Source organism: Dicentrarchus labrax, unplaced genomic scaffold (assembly GCF_905237075.1).
Source record: "Dicentrarchus labrax unplaced genomic scaffold, dlabrax2021, whole genome shotgun sequence".
In the NCBI taxonomy this organism is placed as follows: domain Eukaryota; kingdom Metazoa; phylum Chordata; class Actinopteri; family Moronidae; genus Dicentrarchus; species Dicentrarchus labrax.
Window position 1 is genome coordinate 20,604,597 of NW_026136710.1, and position 25,308 is coordinate 20,629,904.

The 25,308-nt window shown below is 41.0% G+C and overlaps 1 protein-coding gene across 7 annotated transcripts in view; it reads left to right on the top strand.

Moving 5' to 3' along the window:
- Window positions 1-2,003: 2,003 nt before the first annotated feature.
- Window positions 2,004-25,308, top strand: part of sh3bp2 (SH3-domain binding protein 2) — a 28,846-nt gene continuing 5,541 nt past the window's right edge. The window contains exons 1-9 of one of the 7 annotated variants that reach the window (XM_051412193.1): window positions 2,004-2,125; window positions 2,227-2,377; window positions 21,717-21,856; window positions 22,094-22,196; window positions 22,532-22,649; window positions 22,915-22,979; window positions 24,052-24,137; window positions 24,227-24,358; window positions 24,568-25,291. In XM_051412193.1, the coding sequence (XP_051268153.1) occupies window positions 21,721-21,856; window positions 22,094-22,196; window positions 22,532-22,649; window positions 22,915-22,979; window positions 24,052-24,137; window positions 24,227-24,358; window positions 24,568-25,291 (1,364 nt within the window). In that variant the 5' untranslated portion in view covers window positions 2,004-2,125; window positions 2,227-2,377; window positions 21,717-21,720. Of the gene's footprint in view, window positions 2,126-2,226; window positions 2,378-9,981; window positions 10,406-10,531; window positions 11,180-20,097; window positions 20,935-21,716; window positions 21,857-22,093; window positions 22,197-22,531; window positions 22,650-22,914; window positions 22,980-24,051; window positions 24,138-24,226; window positions 24,359-24,567; window positions 25,292-25,308 lie in introns of those variants that run through there. The other 6 variants (XM_051412190.1, XM_051412191.1, XM_051412192.1 and 3 more) reach the window with 6 other exon arrangements.

The window sequence follows — 25,308 nt, forward strand, 5'->3', positions numbered from 1 at the left end:
CGGCATTATATATCAACCACTGGCAGCTGCTCTCTCCATATCGCCATCGGCCATTGAAAAACATATATTGGTCAACCTCCTCATGACTGTAGCGCCACCTTTAACCTTACTGCTTGATTCCACCAGGCAAGGCTGTGATGCGTTGTGGCTTTGACATGGCCACAAAAAATGATTGCAGCTGTTCTAGACTAGTGGTTCTCAACCTCTTAGAGTCACGACCCCACCAGAATAATCAGGTTGGTGTTTGCAACCCCTCTTTCATGCAACATATGAAAGCTACCAGTCTCACACCGGAAGACCATTGCTTTGCCCACAGAAAGAACAATTCATTTGTGTTTTTAGATTTATTGAAATAACAGCACCTTTACCTTCAGTCCTAAAGACCCAAAATAGATAGAAAAACATTCTCATATTAGGAGGTAACTGGACCTGTATATATGTATTGTATTTTTGTTTGTCCAAAAACACAAATCTGTGTCGCGGAATAACATTGCTGAGAGCAGCTTCCTGTCTCACTCCGCATTGCTTGCCACAGAATGTTATTTTATTTTATTCTCCACAGCCATACAGTGACCCCCATTTTAGAACCACTGTTCTAGACAATGGGCCTCATGCATAACATTTTGTCTGAGTGTGCCACGTCAGATTCAGCAAACGCTACTAATTTCAGATCTCTGTGTAAATCACCTGCGTAAAAATGCCACCTGTTTGTGAGAACTGAAAATTTGCTTAACTAAAGTCCCAATAAAGCCATACAAGGCTTGCCCCATGTGTGAGGAAGTTCATGAGTAGTTCATTCATGTAAATGGTATGGAAGAGTAAAAAGAAGAACTATACGAGCTCGGGATTGCCGTTCTGCTCTCGGTTATCAACAAAGGAGAGTCTATCATTTTTAACAGTGTCAGCAGTGAAAGTAAAGGACCAGCTGAAGCAAAGGAGTGGGAAAAAATAACGCATGCTGTTAGCACAGTATCACCTGAGGGTTGTACTGTTGCTGAAATCAGGAAGAAGTGCTTTGATATGAAAAGCAAGGCGGAGTCAAGAGAAGTCTTTAGCACAGAGATTGACAAAATAATACATGCCATAATAGTCGATGTTGCATTGTCGGGCATTGCAACAGGATGTTCCCCTGGACAGCGACCTGCATACACCTTAATGTGAAGAGAACCCTAACCCCATCAATAACCAATTTAGATTACTGCACTATATTTTAATTCGAACAGGATGAGGTCAACGTAATTATGAAGTGCAATTTACATAGGAAACGCAAATTTACTTGTTGCAATATATAATCCTTTAGTGAAAAATGGGTGTTACTAATTGCACAAGTGGGTTCTCCCAAATCAGTCGTACAAGAATGAATATGTTCGTATGAATGGTTCTTGCATGAGGCCTAATGCTCGTATTTCCACCAGAAGCGCTGCAGTGCGTTTCAGAAGCAACTCCGCTTTGCTCTACGGAGAATAGAACTGCTGGTCTATTTTTGAAGGAAGGTGCAGCACAGAGCAGATCGGAAACAGCATTCGGTCACTTTTTAAAATAAAACACCCCGTACTGACCCCCAATCATAAGAACGAGCAAAGAGGGAACAATTTAACTCTGTAGCCTTTAAAAAATCAACAAAATTGGAAACTGCTTTTGGTGTGGCATGAAGCCGCACGGAGGATGGACCAAAACAGCGTCGTACATGTGACATCACAGAGCAAGGTTACTTTTTTAACCTTGCCATTAATAAGCATATAAGAATTGAAACACATCCACAACACTCATTCTCTCCAACGCATGCATATTGCCGGATGTAATAAACACTACCTGTCGGGTGTTGATGTCTATTTCTCTGCATTGAAGCTTTTTCTATACAGCCGCCTTTAGATCAACCAGTGTGTGGGTGTCTGTTTATGACATAATTGCTGACCAGATCTTAGAAGGAGTGGCCCTGTACTGTAAAGGGGAAGCTGGTCGTGAAGTCCTGGCTGTAGTCATACAGCCATTGAAAGTTGACACACACACACACACACACACACACATATATACACAATGTGTTGTTTTTGTGATTAAGCAGGGTTAATGTAAGACCATAAAACTGTTAATGCAGCTAAGGAGTGCTGTTCAAAGGTTTCTGCTGGTAAGTAGAACCATGCTTCTTGTTTCTGTGTTGGCTTACTGTATGTCACCCTGTGTGTGTGTTGGTATGAGCGCTGCAACCAGCTTCTCTTGTGGTTGAAGGGAGGGTGTCATGACACTTCATACAGTAGCTCTGAAAACGGCACGTCAGGAAGTGAACTAGGCTGAAGCGAGTTCTGCAGGGCTCAAACCACAGATGACACAGACACAGACACAGACAGAGGAGCTACACCACTGACACAGCACTCCATGGGTAAGTTTGACAAAAGATTTTACTGAGTTTGACCAATCTGTGTGCTTTTATTTTCTGTGTTAAAGGACATCTGCATTGCTGCTTGGTTTGTTGAAGCAGTAACGATAGTGCCACACACAGCAAGTGCTGCTCTCTACAGATGCAAGTCATTAACATTACTCCTTCTGCCTTCTGCTTTCTGTGCTGTTGTAGTTTACATTCTCTTTCTGTTGGTTTTAATAGAGCAAATTCATGGGTCCAGAGATCAAAGCTACACAACATACAAAGCTCCTATGCAATGAAATAATGGCTGGGCGATAATTTCATACCACAGACTCAGCAGGGTTGTATCGTGGCGATTCTCAAATAGCTCTACGAATATCCAAGAAATGATTACCTCAATGATCAATCTGTCATTAAAAACTATGATTAATTATTGAAGTTGAAGATATGAAGTTTTGTTATGAAGCGCATGACAGTAGAAGACTGCTTAACCCTGGCTGCCTGTTGCTATACAGTACCTTTTTAGCTCTCTAGTCTAGCACTGTGGTATGTGGTCTACATTGACTACAGTGTTGAATGTATCGCTAAATGTCCATTATACATTTCTGAAACAGTGTTTTTTTTTCAGATACAAGTACATAAGATAAAGGGTTTCTCAGTTTTAGTCTGTGACAGTATTTTGCTGATTCAAATAACAACCGTAACAAAGTTCTGTCACCTTTAGCTAGCTTGGTGGCAGGAAACCCTGACTGAGACTTTTTAATATTTCCAACAAACACTGAAAATGAAAACCCTATCAAAGGGTGAGGTTCTAGGTTAGGGAGACCATATTTTCAAACTCCCAAACCGGGACCCTTAAGTGTTCCACACGTTCCTGCACACACGTACATTTTCATGAGGAAGGGGGACAATTATTTCAGCGCTTACACCTTTCAGTACCATGGAGCCATGAACGCAGCATTCTGGTTGCCTACTCTACGAAGGAGTAAGCCCCATGGAGCTCTTCAGAAAAGACCAACTTTCTCTTTGGCATGACAGCTAACCGTTACCATACTGACAGGTTCTGTCTGTCTAGGGACTCAGAGGCTAGCAACAGCCTTGACAACGACGGATTGACTGACGGATTGACTGACATACATAGAGACAAATAAGTGTTGAATTCAGACGCGTGGTGTATTTGTGTTTTTATGTTTGGTTAGGTAATATTACTATTTTAATTGTGGTGAACACCGGGAGAATTTGGTAGTGAATGTTGAAAACCGGGACACCCAGCTTGAAACTGGGACAATCCTACTTCACAATAGAGACCCTTTTTCACAGCAGCCATTTTGACATGAAATTGTAGGGTAAACTTAACAATGACATTAACTGGTTCTGTTCCATTAAGAAGCAGCGTCTTTTCAGAGAGCCAATATGTACAATAGCTGCACCCTGACTCTGACCTGAATGGACCAGAACCTGAGTTAGTATCACTGGTGTAACAACTGTGTTTACCCTGCTATTTCATGTCAAAATGACTGCTGTAAAAAACTGAGAAATCCAAAGGTCTACAGGCCTGCCATGCTTAGTTAAGATGGTTAAGATATTATTGGACAATCATTAGTGAAGGGGTTTAGCTTTTAACCTTGGGAGGGTTTTTGTATTTTGCACACACATCACATTTACCATACTGTGGTGTACTGTGTATAAAATATAAGCTTTTTCATTTTAATGTAAGCATTCTAGGCTGTGATTTAAGAATCTATGGATTCAGTTAACACCTGTGTGTCGTTTTGTAGCCATGTTAAGCTATGCTGGTGGTAGCATTTCTGTGCGGTTACAGTAGCATGTTCATCTGTTTTTCACTCTTTCATGGCTTTTTTATTGAGTTGTTAGTGGTAAGAAACTTCTGGTTTATCTGGAGCCATGTAAAGCCAGTTAGACTGCAGTAAGATGTGTTTCATTGGGGATAATTCTGTTGTTGTCGCCTTAATAAATAGATGCCAAATGTTTTGTGGCATTTAGGCCCATTTTTTTATTTTCTACAGTTTGATTTAACTCATTAAACTGTGGTAATTGGATTGGAGTACATTTCTTATGCAACAAAATATGTAAGCTCACAGGTCCACGTACTGGCTGTTTGAACTTCTAGCCGCATTTCACCTTCTTTATTCAGCAAATAGAGCTGGCTCACCCAAGTGTGAAACCTCAGTCGCATGATGACAAATAACTGTATCAGGGTAGGGATCGTAACCCTTGTCTTGGTTCTAAGATCTCAGATGTGGATTTTTCTCCAGTTTGACCCCTTCCAGTCTTTGCTGTTTTGTACAACATAATAAGCGACACGTTTAATGTCCTGTTTCATAGTTTTTAAACATAATTTAGCGGCCAAGCTGGTCGTGCTGTTAGTCTGTAGGTTATTTTCACAAGCAGAGCTGATATACTTCAACTCACAGTTTGTACTGAATAAAAGTTACTTAAATAAATTAAAGTTTATTATTACTATAATAACGATTACGTTTATTTTTGTCATTACAACTCTAAAACATACAGTGTCTTTAAGATAGGAGAGGTAGAGTAAATATAAAAATAGATGAAATAATAATATGAAATGTGACCAACTTGACCAACTTAATGAGTTGAACGGTTATTAGTGGACTGTTGGTGGTGGTTTGAGATGCTCAATGAGTGTTTGAATGGATGTAACTAGACTGAACTGACTCCAGCAGGAATTAAAACAGTCATGATTCCTTTTCTGCAATACCGCTTACAGCACCGACAGCTCACACTGATTTCACATATAGGCTACACTCAGTAGCTCTAGCATCATCACTGTATCCATTATATACATACCCAGTACGGGGCAAGAGATGTTTGGAGAGTGCGTCAAGCTTGTTTGGTTTTGCTTTGACTCAGTCTGATTGTGTTGCTTTGCTGAGAAACAAAAGCTGGTGGTTTCAGCCTGGGCCGATGACTCACGGTAACAGAAACCAGCAGTTCTCACTAATATGAATATCATATGTCACACCACACACTTCACTGTGTCTGTGCTGTGTGTTACAGCATTGCTACAGCCATGCAAACTCCTCACCTCACATAGTGTATTGAATCAGTGGTCTCATCGATATCTACAATCTTCACCAAACATCTTTGTCCTCATTTTTTTTGACAGAAGCAATGTGCAGCTACGTAGCATTTTGTGTGGTTAACCAGCATTCTTGCCAGTCATTGCAGAAACACACTCATCAGTTATGGTCTGAAACAAATAAAGCCTGAGGTCCTGTTGCATCATCGATCATTTTCTTCCATTTGATGGACCTGCAGAAACATTTTTGTCTTTTTAGTAGGGGTGGGTAAAAATATCGATTCATCAATGCATTGCAATATATTTTTCCCCAATTCAATATCGATTCATTAAATCCTCTGACTCGATTCAAGCCCCTGGCCAGTGGGGGCGCGGTGAGCAACACCTTTGTGTGATTTGCGTTGTACGGACGGAGGCCGCACTCAACCACACAACAACAACATGGCAACCGAAGCAGGTAGCAGCAGTGTTAAACCAGCGCCTTCAACTTTAAAAGCAGTGTAAACCCGAAACAAAGGAAATAGACAAAAGTAAGGTAGTGTGTAAGCTGTGCCAGGCAGTACTAAAGTACTGCAATAACACAACAAATTTGCGCAACCACTTAAGCCGACACCATGCAGATGCTCTGCAGCAACCCATGGCTAAACCTGTGGATTCAAACGAGACACAACTCGACAGATCCTTCCTTTGCAAACTGCCGCCAAACTCTGCCCGCGCACAGAAGATAACGGAGTCTGTGGCCGTCTTCGTATGTAAGGACCTACGACCGTACAGTGTCTTTGAAAACGGGTGTTTTAAGAAGATGGTATACACACTCAAACCACGATACGCCATACCAACACGCGAACACATGACGGAAGTTGCCGTCCCGAAGCTGTAATTCAACTGATTACTAATATCGAAGCATTTAAATCAATATTGAATCGAATCGATATCAAATCGAATTGTGACCTAAAGAATCAAAATCGAATCGAATCGTGAGGTTCTTAACAATACCAAGCCCTACTTTTTAGGGGTCCAAGCAGTGAAGCTACTGGAATCTTATTGTATCTATATGTTATTCTTCTGCCCTAAAGGTATCTGGGTTTCCGAAACTGTAACAGCAACATTTCCCTAACTCTGCAAATTGGCTGGAAATCTTACCCACTACTAAATAAAATGATGCCAATTAGCCAAGTGGTTGTTTGGCCTATAACTTTTGAACCACAAGTCTCCCAATTTGTATTTTATGTGAAAATAACTGACTGCCCCCTCCAGCTCCAGCACCACTCTTAATGAAATCTAACTGGAGTTGAGTCTCGGTCAGCCGCCTCTCACAAATACAAAGACCAATGTGCAAAACAAAAGTATGTCTGTATAAGAGTATGAGATCCTAAAAAGGTACACAAGGAATGACATAACATAGACCTTTGTCCTCTTTCTTCTTTAAAAGATCTGTAGTACCCACCTGATCGACAATTTGACAAAGTGAAAAAGAGATTTTGTTTTATACCCTTAAGTTTACAGTACTCTTTATATGGTCTGGTTTCTGAAACATAAGGCAGTTCAGCACTGTCAGGATTGAAATGTTGGCGGATTGGCTGGGCATCCCTGGGATCCACATCATAGATACATGCATGTTGGAGAATGTGAAATAAAAGAAGAATAACTTTCAATCAGACTAATTGTGTCCAAACAACATCTGCAAAGTATTGAAAACTTCACGGCTGATTCGTCGACTCATCAAAAAAGAATCATAATGTGCCAAATTTTCAGAGATTTTGGCACCAAGATTATTTTCCCATCAGTGCGCTTTTAACAAGCATAATAAGGCTTCAAAACATTGACCTGATACTTGAGTTGACTTTTTGTCTACTTGCTGTCTCTAGCACATAGTTGTGTTAAGATAAATCACTGAAAAGATGCTACAATTTGACCTTAAAGTCCCAATAGATTACAGGACTAAAACTCTATCTCCAGGACTACATTTTCTACCGATCAGAGTGGACTTCTCTATTTCTAATGCTGCATGAAGCCTGTCTAAACCCATGGACATAATCTGTAAGATGGCCTCTATACTCTGTGTGATACAGTGTCTGTTGACCCAAGTCTTAAACCTGGTGGTGCAGCTGAGCAGCTCTTTACTTGGTTTCAAATTCTAACTTTAGTGTTTCTGCTTTTAAAACCTCACAGTTTTAGCTTCTGTGGGTGGTGGTTAGAGACCTGGCAACCAAAGTTAGACTTTTGTGCTGCTCATTGTAATTTACAGCAGAGGTCAGTTACATTGTAAGGCCCAAAAGACTGAGTTGTGATTCGGATTTAAAGAAAAGCAGTTAAAACAAACTGGACTTGCTGAAAAGTTTTTGTTTTGGCGCTGTCTGTCTGTTAGTGTTAGGGTTATGAGACATATGCTGAAGACATACTAAGGTGTACAGGGTGTATAACAATACAGGAGATGAACATGTGCATACAAGATTGTAGGATGAATATAAGATGTTCTAGTTGTATACAGAATGACTAGAGTGCATACAGTGACAGGTAAGCTGTATCCTGTATTACCTGGTGCATCAGACCAGAAGGCGTACAAACATTTTACAGGCGTTTCAAGGGACTACTATTGCATATGCGAAAAAAGGAATATTACACTTTTTGTCTCCAGAGGAAGCTGTGTGACATCTGATAAATTACCTCAAGTGATGTTACTACCAATTTGAGAATGACAAAAAAAAACTGGAGATGTGAAGTTAGAGGCTTAAAGCTACATTAGCCACTGCTAGCATAACACACTTGAGTCTCCGACCGAGTTGTCTGAGGTCAAGTTGCATTGCGGGTAGTCTCGAGATGCCAATCATCTGGGCATGTCTAAATATAAGTTAGTTGTTTAAATGGCACCAAGAACAACAAAAAAACGTACACTCCTTACTTGAAGGACCTGCCTTAGCTGAAACAATGCTCTCCACCATAGTGAAACAAACTGGAGATATAGCAAATTACTTTGTAACACAGAGACAGCTTTTTAAAATGAAAATGATGTCCTGAGCAAGGTTATATGGTGCAACAGTGTACAAGACTTCTGCATGTCACCACCTGAAAGAATAATAATAATAAAAAAAATAATAATAATTAATTTAAACAAAGTCTCTATTGAGCGAAGTGTTTAGAGACTGGCTTGAGACTCTTTATTGCAGTTAAACAACAGTCCAACAGTGCTTTAGGAGTAAATCAGAGGAGTGCTCTTTTAAAGGGAGTATTTAAGACGCATAGTGTCCAGATACGATTTATAGAGTGGGAAGTAAAAGGTATTTCTGGCGTCCAGTGTTCTGGAAATAAAACTCCCATTCATTTTCTACACAAACAGTGCCACATGACTCGACATGAAACTCCCCCAGCTGAATCATCAGTACAGAAGATGGACAATTGTTACAAAATATCAGGTTCTTTAATAAAAAAGAACACTGTACACTGAAGTTACGAGAAGTTAACTACAACTCCTAAAAAGCATTTCAGTTTTAAACATCCAAACACTGGGCTGAAAATTGTTCAGCTAATGGCCATCTAAAGCTAAAGATTATGCTTTGTAGACACTGGATAATACATAAAATCAATTCTGTTTGGTGGTCTAAGCAGGGCTCCAACTCACAATTCTTTTCATCATCAATTAATCTGTCGGCCAATTTCTCAATTAATCGATTAGTTCCTTGTTCCATAAAATGGGAATGGGGAAAACCCAAGACAGAAAATTACTTGTTTTGTCCTCAACCCAAAGATATTCAGTCTACTGTCATAGAGGACTAAAGAAAGTAGAAAATATTCATATTTGGCTGAAATCTGGACATTCTACTCAAAACAATGAATTGATTATCAAAAAAGTTGATTCATTTAATAATTTAAAACTAATCCGTTAATCGACAAATTGCTGTGGTTTTAGTTCTAGGTCATTTTTTAATAAATTCAGTAATTTTGTAGTATTTAGAGCCAAACTGACCAAAACATTTATTTCACAGAACTTGGATTGAAATACTTCAAACCTATATTATCATTACCATATCACTCCTGTGTTTCTATGTTGAGCAACATAAGCAAATGACTGAACTTTTGAACAGGTGTTTACTCTCTACAACTGTAGAGGACGTGTGTAAACATAATAGGATGTGTCATTGACAGACACCTACTATAGATAGAAGTTCTTTACACATACATATAAGATGTATAAGGAATAGACAGGTGTGTATGAGGACATACAATGACAGAGAGGAAGTTGTTACACACAGTCTAGGTTACTTGCAGGTACACAGTTCAGATTTCAGTATTTGAACTGTCTGTATGTATGTGTGTGTGTGTGTGTGTGTGTGTGTGTGTTTTGTGTGCATGTGCTTGACCTCTATTGTTCCAGTTTTAGAGGATGGAAAATCCCCGGCCTCTTTTTAAGGTCCTGTGTTTGTCCGAGTGTGTGATGTATGAGTGATGTGGGTTGTGTCGGGCAGCCAATCAGGGTCTAGCTCTGAGGAAGCAGGAAGGAACATGCTGCAAACTGTCGCCCAATGAGCAGCCGGGGCTGTAGGAGGAGGCCCCTTCAGGAAATGACTGGTGGAGTATCAAGTGTTCAGACCTCCAACAGACTTCCTAACCAACACGACTGATCGCTTTATCCTCCCATCTAGCCACTTCTTTAATTAGTTTTTCTATTTTCAGCTATTTATCACTCTGTTCATCTATTCTTCCATCTTCTCCTTCATTGATCCGTATTCTTGCCTGTTCTTCCAAACCCAACCAGGCCTTTGACTTTGAATCTGTGTTTCAATCCATTCTGCACTCGGTCCATCCGACCGTGCATCCGTCCTCCTTCGCCCAACGCGGTTGAAAAATTATGGTGGTTTATTGCGCTGTGTTTCCGCTGTCATGTCCTCCGACATGTCCGCTCCATCCGTGAGGAACAAGAAGTCATTTGTCCGGACCTCCAAGCCGAGCGTAAGGATGTGTATTCGGGAACACAGGGATGTCATGTAAGTTATCTTCACTCTTTGTGAGTCTGGCACACTTTGTGTTGTTGATTTATTTATTTTTTGTTGTTTGTCTCGTTTCTAACATCCACTTTTTGTTACTTTAAGTGAGCATGTGTTCCCAGATAAGTTGACCGAAGGCTACCTACCTTGGTTTGGTGTGAAGAGGTTTCTTGTAGGTTGCTTTCTGCCTTATTCTTGGATGGAGATGTATGGCATTAAGTGGTTCTTTTTATCAACGTGGATATCAGGTGTGTTTGCAAAACCACTCAGCTAGAGGTTAATGTCATCTGTATTGGTTATTCTCTGATTTGGTGATGTTACAAGAGGTCAATGAAGCAAGTGAGAGATTTCCCGTCAACCTTGCCTTTGTCTGTTGGTTGGAGTGTGGGAGCTGCAAATTGTTCTCTTGATGATTGATTCAGTCTACAGTATTGAGAACAAGTTAAGCCTGTTAGAGAATCAGAAGTAAACACACGTACGCATTTTCTCAGGACCCAGTGGGATTTTGACACTTTCACCGGACGTGTCCATTTTTAGCAGCAACACTGCAGAAGTGACACATACTGTACTTTCTACACTCGCTCCATCTCTGTGTCGTCAAGCAGCATGACACTGTAAAGAAACAGTCAAAGTCCAGCATGGTGAATTAAATTAAACTTTGTCTCCAAAAGACTCAAAGAATGGAAAAGAATGGAGGAAACAGATACCTTGATACAGGATCAACTGTAGCAGAGCAGAGAGCAGAATGCAGCTAGACAACACAAAAAGGGGAAGGTAAGGAGCATTAAAGTGCTATACTATGAGGTTGTTATACTGAATGAGGTCTGATTACAGAGGCTGAATGTGATGTAACCACATTGCAAAGTATCATTACACATGCAAATAGGTTGCTGTATCAAATTATTTCATCATTAGATTGTTAAGATTGAAGACAACATTTTTTATTCATAATTTTACACACTGATATCACTGAGATGTTGGGTAGATGGGTACCAATGACTTTCTGGGCCATTTTAATCAACCTAGTTTTACTTTAGGTAGTTTTGTAGGAGGGTGGTGAAATGATAATTAGGATAGGAAAGACGTACTTCTACACAAGTTTGTATTCATGTTGCAGACCCTTCTGTTTTACTTCTTTGTTAAATATTGAATAATTTGACCTCTATAAACTAGAATAGTTATTACATTAGGCCGTGAGTAGTTTAAAGGGGAAATGCTAACAACTTCAGGGAAATGGGAAACATGACCCAAGTAGATGCTTCTTTTTGTAAGGGGCCAAAAAAGTTGAGAGCCAATTGTATTTTATTTTTGTCATTGTATTTTATGAGCTCATTGTGTGTTTTTAATCAAAAAATCTTAATCTGATGATGAACTACAACTGTCAGATGTAATCAAGTTAAAAAGTACAATATTTCTCTCTGAATTGTAGTGCAGTATAAGTATATAGTAGCATGGAAACACTCTGAAATACAATTAGCTCAAAACTGAACTTACGTACAGTACTTGAGTAAATGTACTTAGTTACCTTTCCAGCACTGCAGGAGGGTAACTAAGTATCTAACACAGAGGGAATTCACACAGTGGGAAGTTCACAGGTTTGTCTCCCGCAAAAGGCAAACATTTAGTCATCTTGGGAAGACAGTTGACATCTGCGAGACCACCAAAACACCTTTGATGATGCAACCTTTAGTTTTTCCTGTGAGATCTGAGTAGAAAACACTATGGGACCCAATCACTGAGTAAAGTGTGTGTGTGTGTGTGTGTGTGTGTGTGTGTGTGTGTGTGTGTGTGTGTGTGTGTGTGTGTGTTAAAGTGCTTTGAGTGGTCAGAAGACTAGAAAGACACTATGCAAGTACAGTCCATTTACCATTACAAGTGCAGCTTGTTTTGGTTTGTGACATTTTGGTTATTTTATACTGAACACTTGAAAACAAAGCCTGACAGAAGGAATCAGACACAAATCACGTCTGTTTTGTGGTTTTTCTCCTTTATTTTCCAGTAGAGATGGTTCCCCAATACCGTCAGCTGCCAGTTGTTGCCACGGCAATTCCACAGTGAGGTTCGTGTCAGAGACAGTGAAGAGAACAGGCAGTATTTACAGGAAATGTGTTCTCATTTTCGACCCTGTGTCGGGAGGAGGGAGGGTGGGCTTTCAGTCGATGCAAAATCTCAACGCTCTCTCTTCCTGCCTCTTATTCTCTCTCTACCTCGCTCTGCTCTCTCGCTCTCTCTACCCCTCTATAACTCACTATCTGTATTTTTTGTTATCTTTGGTTTGTACTAAGGAAACACAGCTACAGTACGATTTTCTTTGAAAAATCACTTTACACTGTGTGTGTGTGTGTGTGTGTGTGTGTGTGTGTGTGTGTGTGTGTGTGTGTGTGTGTGTGTGTGTGTGCACGCACGTGTGTGTGTGTGTGTGTGTGTAGTCAGAGAGGAATCCTTCCTGTAGCCGTTGGTACTATGACGGCTGTGCAGTTCCTGGGGAGTGGCATTGCCATATTTGGACGTAGGAAGTGATAATTTGTAGAAAAAGCCACAGGTAGAGAAAGAGGACCTGGTTTTACTATTTCAGCTTACTATGAGCCCACTGTTGCAGGTGTGTGTGTGTCTGTGTGTGTGAGGTAAAAGTTGGCTTTCTGTTTCTGTTCTGTTTTTGTTTATAAAGAAGGAACCAAAGAATCCCACCGGTCGGTCACTTGTACTCACTGTACTAACGGCCCTCCTCACTCCCCATTTACATGCAACATATTGATACTTGCACACCAGAGAAGCAAAATGCAGCTGTCGTAAATGAAATCAGTGTCTGGTTAACAATTTTATTAGACTACCACTACTTGTCCATATCTTATTTTATTAATTATGAGTCATAACCACGGCGGAAACAGGAAAAGGGATCTTTATTTTAGCCCTGTTAACAAAAAAAAACATCATGACACCCCCTCAAACACACTGCGAATCAGTGGAACTCGTCATTGTCTCTGTTTCCTCTGTTAAGACACATGAGAAGCAAATAATTATCATTGCCTGTAGAGTTTAGAAACTCAATTGTGAGCAGTTGTGAGAAAAAGAAGAAGAAATGGAACACATTAAGTGTGGAGTTTTGTCTCTGATTTGATGTGCATCATTCCTCTGTGAAATTGATGCTCTGACATTTTCAATTCTGTCTTGAAGTCAGTGAGCTCCACAACTCTAAACAAAACGATGCTTACAAATGTCACAGTATAAACCAAGTTAATATATAGCATAGGCTACAGTAGAAACTTTCAAGGCTATTATCTTGCTAAAAACTTTAACTAAAACTCTGACTAAATCTATTGAAAACAGCAAAATTCTAACATCATATTGTGAACATGCTCGCACTGACAAAGCTAACATGCTGTTGTCTAGCATGGTCAATGGTCTTTTTGCTGATTAGCAGTAGACACAAAGTGTAGTGAGGTTTGTGTCAGAGACAGTGATGAGAAAAGGCAGTATTTACAGGAAATGGGTTCTCATTTTCGACCCTGTGTTGAGTGAAGGAGATAAATGAAAAAGGCGATCACCAAATGTTAACCGAATTTATCCTCTGGGGAGGCGATCACCAAATGTTAACCGAATTTATCCTCTGGGGACCATGAAAATAACCTTTCAAATTGGAACCATTAAGCATTGAACTTTTTAGGCCTGGAGAATACAGTGTAACGCTCCCTGAGCTGTAAATTAGTTTGGTAAGTTTATCATTGTTGGACTGAAAGGATGCAGGCACCCTTTTAAAACAATTATAAAACCATCATAGAAAAGATATCCATCACATACAAACTGGAAAAGGGCCTCACCTGCAACAACATGAGATTATTCATTTCTAGCCTGACACAAAACATCAGTCATAACACCACAGTCATGTTTAGGGATGTCAAGAAAAGCCAATATCGAGCATCCCTAGTCGTGTTTGTACCTTGGTGAAAGGGAGACAATCCAAAGTCATTGTTAAACACTGTAATGGTTTTCCTTCAGTGTTGTCAGTGTGCACACGTTCTGTCACAGCCTCATTAATCATTCATCTGGGCAAACACGCTAAAGTGGAAGAGGAAACTCTCCAGAGTAGCTTAAACCTACTTGCCCTCAGTTTCTATTCATGCGATCACACCTACATATTAAAGTGACGGCGATAATGTGAAGCTGACCCTGTGAGTGGAACAGGAAACGCAGCTCTCTGTGACAGTATCTGTTTCCTGAGCAGGACGGACGTGTCTCTGCGACTGCTGCACCTGGGAGCGGTTTGCCTGTGACCTTTCCATCTGCCTGGGCTCGTGTGTTTGTGTCTTGCGGAGGCAGTTGGGGGCTTGATAATCAAGTCTGTGCACTTTTCTCACCACGCAGCAGGGGCCCTGGTTAGCCACACACAATTTTGTAGCAAACACCTGGCAGCTGTGGAAATCTGTGTCTCACAGATGTTTAGGTTGAAGCAGTTACTCCCAACAAAATAGTACAGTAGAACAATACACCCGTCAGAAAATGCAATACTGGCCACTCACAGGGGTAGTTCGGGGCATCCACTGACCACAGGGTTGGTGGTTCGATCCCCACCTCTTCACCATCCACCTGTCCGAGTGACGCTGAAATTGCTGTCTGTGACTGTGTGTCATATAATGAAGTTACATATGAAGCTGATTCACCCTGTTTGATTCATCCCTATTGTGACTCAGGGCGATTCAACATGGTTTGATTCAACATAATGCAATGCAAAAGAATGATAGTATTCAGTATGATACAGATTAGATCATTATTGGTCATATTTCTTAATAATAAAGCAATTGGGCCTCTCCTGTATCTGATGCACACTTTTTTGATCAGTGCGATCCAAACTTTTTGCTTTTAGCAAAAACCTTGGAAAACGCTATGGAAATAAGCGCTATATAAATGTAGCCATTTACCATTTATAGATCACACAGTTTGATGGATGGAGTTTTCTCTTTTGTCATGGAGATGGGTCTACTGATTGGGGATTTTGCTCATGGTTATTGGCTATTTCAGATATCCCATAACCCATGACCTCATGCCTACCAAGAAAATCAGCTGCCTCACCAAAAACCACATGACATGTCTGACTTAGCAAGAAATGCACTTGTGTTCTTCAGTATTCACATTTTATTGTCCATCATGACGCTATCCCCATCACTTTTATAACTACAATCTCTCCCTGAGTTTCTGAAAAAATGCAGTTGCATGCAGTTGTTGCTCTCACAGTGATCAGCTTTGTGAGCAGTGATTGTTTTAAGGACTTTTTTGCCCTGGGCTTTGTACAGGTTGCCCTAACCCTTAGATTAATGGTGTTTGTGAAGGAGAATCTGCAGACTATTCAGGGCTTCCTACACTACATATTTTTAGGGGAAAGTAAGTGGATTTTCTTGCTGTATTTTCAATACTATGGCAAATCAGGCTAAAGGTAAAATCCCTCCTAAAACCAGCATGAAGTGAAACTGGCTACAGTCCAGGCCTGACACACCAACAGCAGGGACGATACCAGGAATTTGCTGATGTCTGTGACTCACATACTGAAAAACTAGAACTATATCACATCCAGTGTCCTCCCCATCCAGTATACGCCCAGTTTCTTATCACTGCACTGTATCTTAATGTTGTATCACTGTTGTGCTGTCATTAGCAAATTTAACAGGAATACTGTCCTGTGATCATCAGGGGTTTTCCATCGCATCGTTACGGTAGTTTCTATTTCAGAGACTCTGGTCAGTCTACTGTAGTCCAGCCCTCCTTGTCTGTCTGAGACACATCCTCAAAAGATATTTTTTTCATTACATAACAGCAGTCTGGAATAAAAAAAAAACTCATACAACACCTTGGGTGGTAAAGCTGATGTTTTTATGTCCTCTGCAGGATCTTACAGGTTCCGTAGCCTTTCAGCTTTTAGGGATGGGCACGTGTTAGGATTTTTGTAATCTAGCAGCTTCCTTGTTGTCTTCTCAAAAGTCCTGCACTGGCTTCCTTTGGTTCAGATGATCACAGCATATTTTGGTTTTTAAAAAGCCCAGAACATAATGTTCTGTCTGTCATCACTAACAAGCTATCTGTCATCTATTTGAAGGTTTACGGTAATTGGCGTCCTTTAAATCCCCCTCTTGCAGTAAGGGAGGAGACAGTGAATTTAGCCAAACAAGTGTTCTATGCATGTGTTATCTGCCGCAGATTAGGGCTTTGATTCTCTCTCTCTCTTCCACTACTGCCATAGGTTGAGCTCAGACAGAATTAGATTTAAAAAAATTATATATTTAATATTTTATTAATAATGCATGCAACTGTAATTAATGAGATCATTTGTTATTTACTAGTTTTGATAATAATTTGAACTAGTAGTAGTAGTAGTAGTAAGCTTGTAATAAACAATTTAAATTATTTATTACAGTCTGTTTTACATGAGGCATTAAGCTCACTTTTCCATAAAATGGCATCGATGAAAAGGCCTGAAAACACAGAGCTACAATCTGAACTTGAAAAGTGCTTAAATCACTGTGGAACCCAGACATTCTTTTCTGTTGTGTGTGTCTAGGGAGGAAATATGTTTGAATGAGTGTGGTATGTGAGCAGCTCCTGTGCTTCCCTTCCTGACAATCAGCTCCCCTCTGATTAGCATCTCTGGCACACAAACGTCAGCAGAGTTCAGGATGGAGATCTTAAAATAACAGCAGTTGGGTGAGAGGGTTCAAAGTCTCAACAAACTTTTATTTTCTATTTATTAAGTCCAGATGAAACATGAAACATGCCTTTTTAACCATTTAAGATTACATCCCCAGTCATACTGTACCCTTATTTAACAGTCTATGCCAAAACATTTACAAAAACTTAATTTCTCTGTATTTTTATATCGAAATCCAATCATTTTTTTCTTCCAGTAAAACAAAATAAAAAAAAACAAAAAAATATCATGACATTCACCTGTCCATCAATTATAAACTTTGTAAAGATTCATTAGTAAGCTGGCTAGCAGTAGCTACAAGAGAGGAGTGCTTCTGGGGCCCGGACCTCACTGATAACGGTACAAAAACACAGCGGTATTACTTGTGCAAAAACACAACTTTATCAGTGATTTGGGTATGAGTGGATCATATTTTATGGAGAGAATATTCTCGGATTTTCCCTTTGACATCTTCCAGGTGCTCTGCCTCAACGTAGCTAACTGCTAATGTAGCTACCTTTAGTGAACAGGGCTCAGCAGCCTGTCACTGAACACAACCTCCTAGAGAGAGGCCGGTTTGATGACGGCGGTACTGATGAGATTTCTTGTCATACAAATGGTGATGTAAGGTTATGTGACTGTGCAGTGTAAATGTGCCCAGTGGAAAGTATATGTTTTAGCTGGCAACTTCCTGTGTAAGCGGTTGGCTTCACATTCCAGAGGAAACTCTTTGGGTAATCTTCAGTAATCAGTAATCCTGCAACCCTGCTGACAGTGTACAGTAACTCACTGTTTCATTCATCATTTCCTCTTATTGGAGGGGGTGACCTCCTCTGACACAAGATTCTGTTGCCTCTTCTGTTGTTTGTTCAAGTATTTGTTAGGTCTGTTTATTTTACTGGATAGAAGACAGAAGAGTTGATTCAACAAAATTCTGGCAAAAAAATACTCTTTTTAATTTCATTGTGAAATTTGAAAAAAAAAAAAAAAAAAAAAACTATGACAGTATTAAGGGCAAAAAGAAGGAGAGATTCTGTGAAAATGTACAGAGTTGCAGTTTTAAAATATTTCATATTACACAAAACGTATTATGGCTTTTTCTTCACAATATTAAGTTAAGTGATACTTCCTTATCTTGTAATATAACATTTCCTTTTAATTTAAAAGACAAAACCATAATTGTTGAAGCATTTAGGGACCAGTGAATAGAATTTAGTGATATCTATCTTATAGTATCTAAAAGAACACCGGTCTCGTCTGTATTTGACAACCTGGGAGTGAGAACAGACTGTCAATGTGTAGGAGAAACTACGGTGGCAGTAAAACACAGGCCCCATCTACAGCCAGTGTTTGTCTGTTCTGGGCTACTGTAGAAACATGGCGGTTCAACATGGCGGACTCCATGGAAGAGAACTCACGGGGTCTGTAGATTATTATCTTACCAGTTTATCGTGGGTGACGCTAATGAAAACATACCTGCCCATAGATCCTCCTAAATGTTACACACTGAACATTGAAAGCAGTTGAAGTGTCAGTTGATGTTGAAGCACTGAAAGGGTTTGAAGTATAAAAGCAGTAGAAATCTGTTGAAATGTTATCTGGAATTTGAATTTAAAGAATATGCCCTGTGGGCCCTTAAACTGTCTGTTTGTATGCAAGCACTGAAAGCAGTTGAACTGTCATTTGAAGAGCAAAAGATGAAAGTGGTTGTAGTGTCAGATGCTATGTAAGCAGTGACAGCAGTTGAAATGTCATGGATGTGATAATGGTGAAAGCTCAACTCTTACGCCTCTTCCTGTAGAAAACATGACAATGCTGAGCGCACACAGTGAGAGCGCCATCGTGTTGCGTCTCTGCTGCAGCTGAACGAGGACTTCAGGAAATCCTCGCATCGATGATAAGCAGCTGGTGAACTTTGACCTCACTCAGACTGAGCTGAGGTTTAGTTAACTGCACGATTGTCGCGGTTTATCTGTGTGTGTGTGTGTGTGTGTGTGTGTGTGTGTGTGTGTGTGTGTGTTTGTCGTCACTGCTGGTTATCAGTAAAGATTACATTAGATAATAAACAAACCACGATAGCCTTTGTAGGGATTATTGAAGTCCTCACAGACACAGACACACAGATACACACAACAGGGCACTCAGAGGTCAGAAACCAACAGCAGCTCCACCCTGGTGATTTATTGTGTTTTGAGCAGGTTTTTCTCCCATTTTTATCAGCTTTCTGTTCTCTATTCAGACTCCCATGTTTCAAAAACTTTCTCCCTCTTTCTTTTTTACCATGAAAAACTAATGGTTTCAAATCTTTTGCCCAATCAAGAAAGAAGAAGAAGAAGATATACTGTATTGATCCCCTTGGGGAAATTGTTCTTTTCACTCTATTTTTACACACACACACACACACACACACACACAGGCTGAAATGCACACTCCATGCACTTGTGGACATGCAAAGGGGAGAGAGATGGTGGAGTGATGGGGCTGCAACATTCACAGCACCCCATGAGCAGGTTTTGGGGTTAGGTTGCCTTGCTCAGGGGCACCACGGCAGGGACTTGAACCCTCTGGTTCCCAAGCCAAGTCCCTACACACTGAGCTACTGCCACCCCATCATCTGCAGCAATTTAGTATAAAGTGTGTTACACCGGTGGGGCTGGTTGGCAAACTACTATAGCTGACAGGCTAGTCAAGTGAGCACTGTCAAAACTGTTTGCTATCGGTCAGAATTCATGAATTCTAGTGCGCTAACTCAGCCATGCTCTTTCACACGAGGCTTCAGATCAAAAGCTCTGAATGTCCTGAACTTGTCATAGCATCTGAAAACCGCTTTTTCCGACAGTGGAATCAGGGGGGCTGCGTCTGACAGCCTTTGTAGCTTTCCGTAGCAACCATCAGAAGAACTACTCTCTCAAGCTCTCTCTTTTAATTCTTCACACAGCTGCTTGCACCCCTTTCTGCCTGTGCAGCCGACAATGAATGCCTTTGAGGACGGACTGTGCAGAAGTGTTCGCTGTTATCCCCATTCGTTCATCATATCGCGCTCCTGTCACAACAACAGGCACGCAGCCACCTGCGTGTCAAGGTCACTTCACAGTTAAAACACGTGGAGATGGCGGATTTGTTTTAGTGCACACACAAACAGCGATTCCTGCAGGTTTTTATCTCAGAGAAAGGGAGTGGATTTTGGCCCCGTGGAGTTTTTCATTCCTGGGCTTCACACACACACACACACCCCCTCCCTCCTTCTCCCTCTGAGGTCAGTAGATGCTGTTGATAGACTGGAAGTTACACATAAACACATTAGATTAAGAAGAACTTTGATTGGGATGTTTATTTTGAGCACTGCTCCCCCCCTACACACACACACACACACACACACATAAAACACCTATTACATGAAGCATTGAACCCCAGCAAAATGACTTAAGACAGTAATGTGTTTCCTGTCTAAACTGAATGTGTGTGTGCTCATGCAGAAATGTGTATGAGTGTTTGCGTAAGTGCACTATCTCAGTTTGAGTGTGCTTATGTGGAAAAGGGGGGGGGGAGAGAGAGATAGAAAGAGAGATCAGCAGAGACTGAGAGAGCTTCAGAGAGTGAAATGCAAAGAGAGCGTGATCAGAGGAGGCAGAAAACCAGACAGACAAATCCCTCTCAGTGTGGAGCTGATGAGGCGCAACAGTGAGCCCGTTGAGGACAGAAAGAAAGGAGCAAGTTTGAGTCCAGTCGGCCGTCTGTTCGACATTACTGTCATGGACCTATTGCCAACGTTGGCATCCACAGTGTTCGCCTCAACAGTCAGCCGGCTGAGGGAGAGCACTGCTGTTCAGAGCATCAACAGGAGGCTCAGCAGGAGGTAGGCAACACCTGAGCAGCTCTCACCTGAATCGTATATGGGCATTTCTGAAGAGTTTGCCCAAATATGAACTGTTTATAGCAGCGGCTGTCGGTGGATGTCTCACAGTGTGATCTCAGATCTAGGACTTTGGATTGACAGCTAACTTTGGAATTCCTCCTGAATGGACAGAAATACCGTAATTTTGGAGCAGAATTTCTTTTTCTCTTCTGTTTTTTTGGAGTCAGTGTGGCTTTCTTTCCATCTGCAGCTGGCCTCATTAACAAGTCACTGTCACTGACTCTTATACCCACCCTATATATATGCATTACATTAATGCACTCCCTTCTTCTGTACAGTCTTCTTATCTTGTCTTATCTTTCTTATCTTTATTTATTTATATTTTTAAAAGTACTTTATTCTTGTGTGATTCGTATATGTTTGTGTGATTGTATATTTTAAGCACCTTTGCACCAAGACAAATTCCTCGTATGTGTAAAAACCTACCTGGCAACAAATCTGATTCTGATTCTGAAATGGTAATGGGGAAATGAGGAACAAGCTGATTTATTTTTTTTTTTGCAGATACATTTTAAAAAAGACATTGTAAGATAAAGTATATTCTAAGCTTTTTTCTTCTTTCTCATGGACTACTGCCCTTACTGGAATAAAAGCTATCCCACTGTTGTCTGTCAATGAGTATGTATTGATCCTTTCTGGAAATGAATATCTCTTTTTTTCTTATTTTATCCTTAAGGTACAACCAGACAAATTTCTCCATCTCTTCTCTCCTGTCTTTGCAGAACCATGTCGTCTCCAGAGGTGTGCTGGCCAGTGCCGATGCGAGCCATTGGGGCTCAGAACCTCCTCACCATGCCAGGAGGAGTTTCCACTGCGGGATACCTTCATAAGAAAGGAGGCAGTCAGTTCAGCCTCATGAAATGTGAGTTCATATTAGAAATATTAAGAGTGGGTGGACAGAATAGGCAGAATGTGCGACAATGTATTTTAATCTCCAATGATATTCTCTGTTTTGATCCAGCAGACCTCAGTCAAGTGTAAAAATCTTTTCAGCTTTTTCAAAAGTGTTTTGCTCTCAGTTGTATTTGTGTCCATATTCAGTTTTAATACACAGGCGGTTGGATGCAAACATTGTTAATATCTGTTCTCTCACTTACAGGGCCTCTGAGGTACACCATCCTCCACAAGGGCTGCGTTTACTACTTCAAGAGCAGTACCTCTCCTGCACCACAGGGGGCGTTCTCTCTCAATGGCTACAACAGGTCAGTAGTTTGCTGACGTGTGGCTTAACGTTTTGATTGGTCAAACTCACGGGAAAATCCAATGGTTGGTCTAATTTGTGTAAAAGTTGTAGTAGGAAGACAAAATTGCAAGGTTGCCTAGAATTCACAGGGATTGGTTGAATTTATGTCAGTCACATGTGACACTAGCTCTACAGGACAGGAAGTCACCAGCAGAGCTAGTTCATTAGGGTATTTTGGCATTCTTGTCTTAGTATCACTATAAGAATGAGTACAGGCTCATAAACAGAGTGGAAATCTGCATATTTCACTTCATGGATAGAAATATTTCCCAACACATTCCTCCTCTTCCACAGAGTGATGAGAGCAGCAGAGGAGACAACGTCGAGTAATGTGTTTCCCTTCAAGATCGTCCACTTCAGTAAGAAACACAGGACATGGTTTTTCTCTGCAGCCAGCGAGGACGAGAGGAGGGTGAGAACAACACATGTACTATAACTACGTGTACAGTGTGAGCGTGTGTGTGAGTGTGTGTGCGTGCATAGTTTTGGCTGACCAGATAAGGAAGTTGTCATTTTAACACAGTTGAACATTTTATGCCTCCTTTTCATTATTAATGTAGTTTGCATGAAAGCCCCCCAAATTATGAAATAACAAAAGGAAATAATTGGAATAACACTTGAATTGCACATGCTCACACAAACACACACTTTACTACATATTATTTTTGCTTTTACAGAAATGGATGCGATACCTGCGGAGGGAGATAGATCACTATAACGACAGAAAAGAGTTCATTCCAAGGTAACTTCAGCAAATTACGTCATATTTCACAACACAATGTAGATTGGAAGTGTCATAAGATTTGTGTTAATAAATGAGTTACAGTTGATTTCATAAAAGGTTGAAACATCAGACCTATAAACCTAACCTAACCTAACCTAACCTAACCTAACCCAAAGCACAGATTAACTGAAAAGAACTTTCCTCAGTGGGTCCAAATTTTCATTTTCTACCATTGTACACACCACACACTTCTCCTTTCTCACAGCCAGCCGGGCTCCTTTACCAATGTGACCTCTGTCACCTTTAACATTTGGCAGAGAACTTTGCAAACGAATCTTTGCAGGTTGCAACAGCCCCTGGTGCAACTTTTTCCAAACAGACTAATGACGCTTCAAGTTTTCCCCAGTCAGAAACTAATTCTGCAGGCTGATATATAATTCATGTAGGCAATTAAAACGGTTCCTTGTTTTTGATTAGTAATCTACCAGCCTGGAGTGTTTTTTTTTATTCAGAACACATACTGTTATTGGGACTGAGGACATTAGCAGCTCATTTAATAGCTTCTCATTATAGCGAGTCCTAGCTGCTCAGGGAGCCTGATCTCACAGGAAATGGCTGTACTTATATGAAAACAAAGTCAGGTTTCATTCCCGAACCGTAACTTAGATATTTTATTCAAGTTATTGTAATTTAATTTTTGTAGGATATAACCAGCATGTATGGCTGTGAGGTGGTTGAGTTAACCATGTTAGCTAATGTCAGAGCTAAAGAAGCCCATAAGATCTGTGGTTAGCTTTTGGCTAGCTGGTAAATTTGGATAATAAATTACATAATTTATAACATAGTGAAGAATACAAATACAAATCATACAAATTTCCTCTTTTATAAATCCGTTCATGGTGGCAACAGTCATAATGGTGGAAGCTCATAACCAGCTAGCTTGCAAACTAGCTTATAGCAATGATGGCTAGTTTGCAAAGATCGGTCTACAGCCTGCAATAAATGTCGTGAACCTAGAGCCAATGAAATCCACGTGAACTTGATTTTTCAATCTTATATATTCATGATAACGTTTTCTTTGTCGCCATAGTGACTCAGATTCAGATGCTGACAGCTTCTATGGCACGATTGAGAGGCCCATGGATATCAAACACCCCATCGACAACACAGAAGTTGGTAAGACCACCTTGATAATTACATAGGCACAACACACACGTTCTACTCGCGTGTTATTAAACTGTGGTACCTGTCCTTCCTGTGCGTAGATTATGTCGAGGATGATGATGATGACGATGAGGAAGACTACGTGAAGCCGGACAGCGAATGCTCACCAACATCAACAGGTGACGCCACGCACACCTTTTCAGCCGACTCGCATGCAGTCCGTTTCAATGAAGGTGACCGCACAATGAACTTCAACTGTTGCATCACTGACATCTAAACTGACAGTAGTGAGGTCAAAGGTGTATTTACAGTTTTACATGTAGGGCAATAATAAGTGCAATAAACATGTAGGAAAACAAAATTTAACAAAATAATCTTTAACAAAGGAAGGTCTTATTTATCTTCATCATTTTTTTTTTTTTTTTTTTTTTTACATCTTCAGGTCGACCCACGGGGCCACCCCCTTCCTACCCTCCTCCCCCAGTGCCGGCGACATTCCGTCAGGACTCCAGTCCAGGTTTCCACAAAGGTGTACCACCTCCTGTCCCGCCACAAAACAGGATCCCAACCAGTGCACTCCCCAAAAAACCCCCACCCTCCGTCCCTCCCCCCTCCATACTAAAGGACCTTAGCAAAGGCCCGCCTCCTCCGATCCCCTTCGCCCCCCACCTGCACAAGTCCTTCTCCTCCAACCCCCCGCCTCCTCCTCCTCCCAACGTAAAGAAACCTCTTCAGAGCAGGACGACATCCATGGGGGGGCCCTGGAGCGACGGGAGAGAGCGGAGGAATCTGCCGGCTGTGTCGATCCAATCCCCCGCCACACTGCCCATCTGCAACCAATTGGAGACCAGGATGGTCCTAAATGGTCCCGCCCACTGCCCCCTTAACACTGGAGGGAGTCAGTCTCTGGGCAATAACCAACACGGGGGGTTGGGCAACCTCCGCAGCAAGCCAAGCCTACCGATTCCTCATTCTGCGAACATTGGAGGTACCCACCTCAGACCTGTGATGTCCCTCAACCAGACATCAATGCCTGGCCCCCCTCCACTCTCCCCTCTGCTTAAAACTGGACTACACAATAAGCCAGGGATACCCAAACCTCCTCTGCCAACAGTCAAGCCCCAGCTGCCTGCAGCCAAGTCCAAACAGCCAGGAACCCCACTTCAGTAAGTTGGACTCAAAC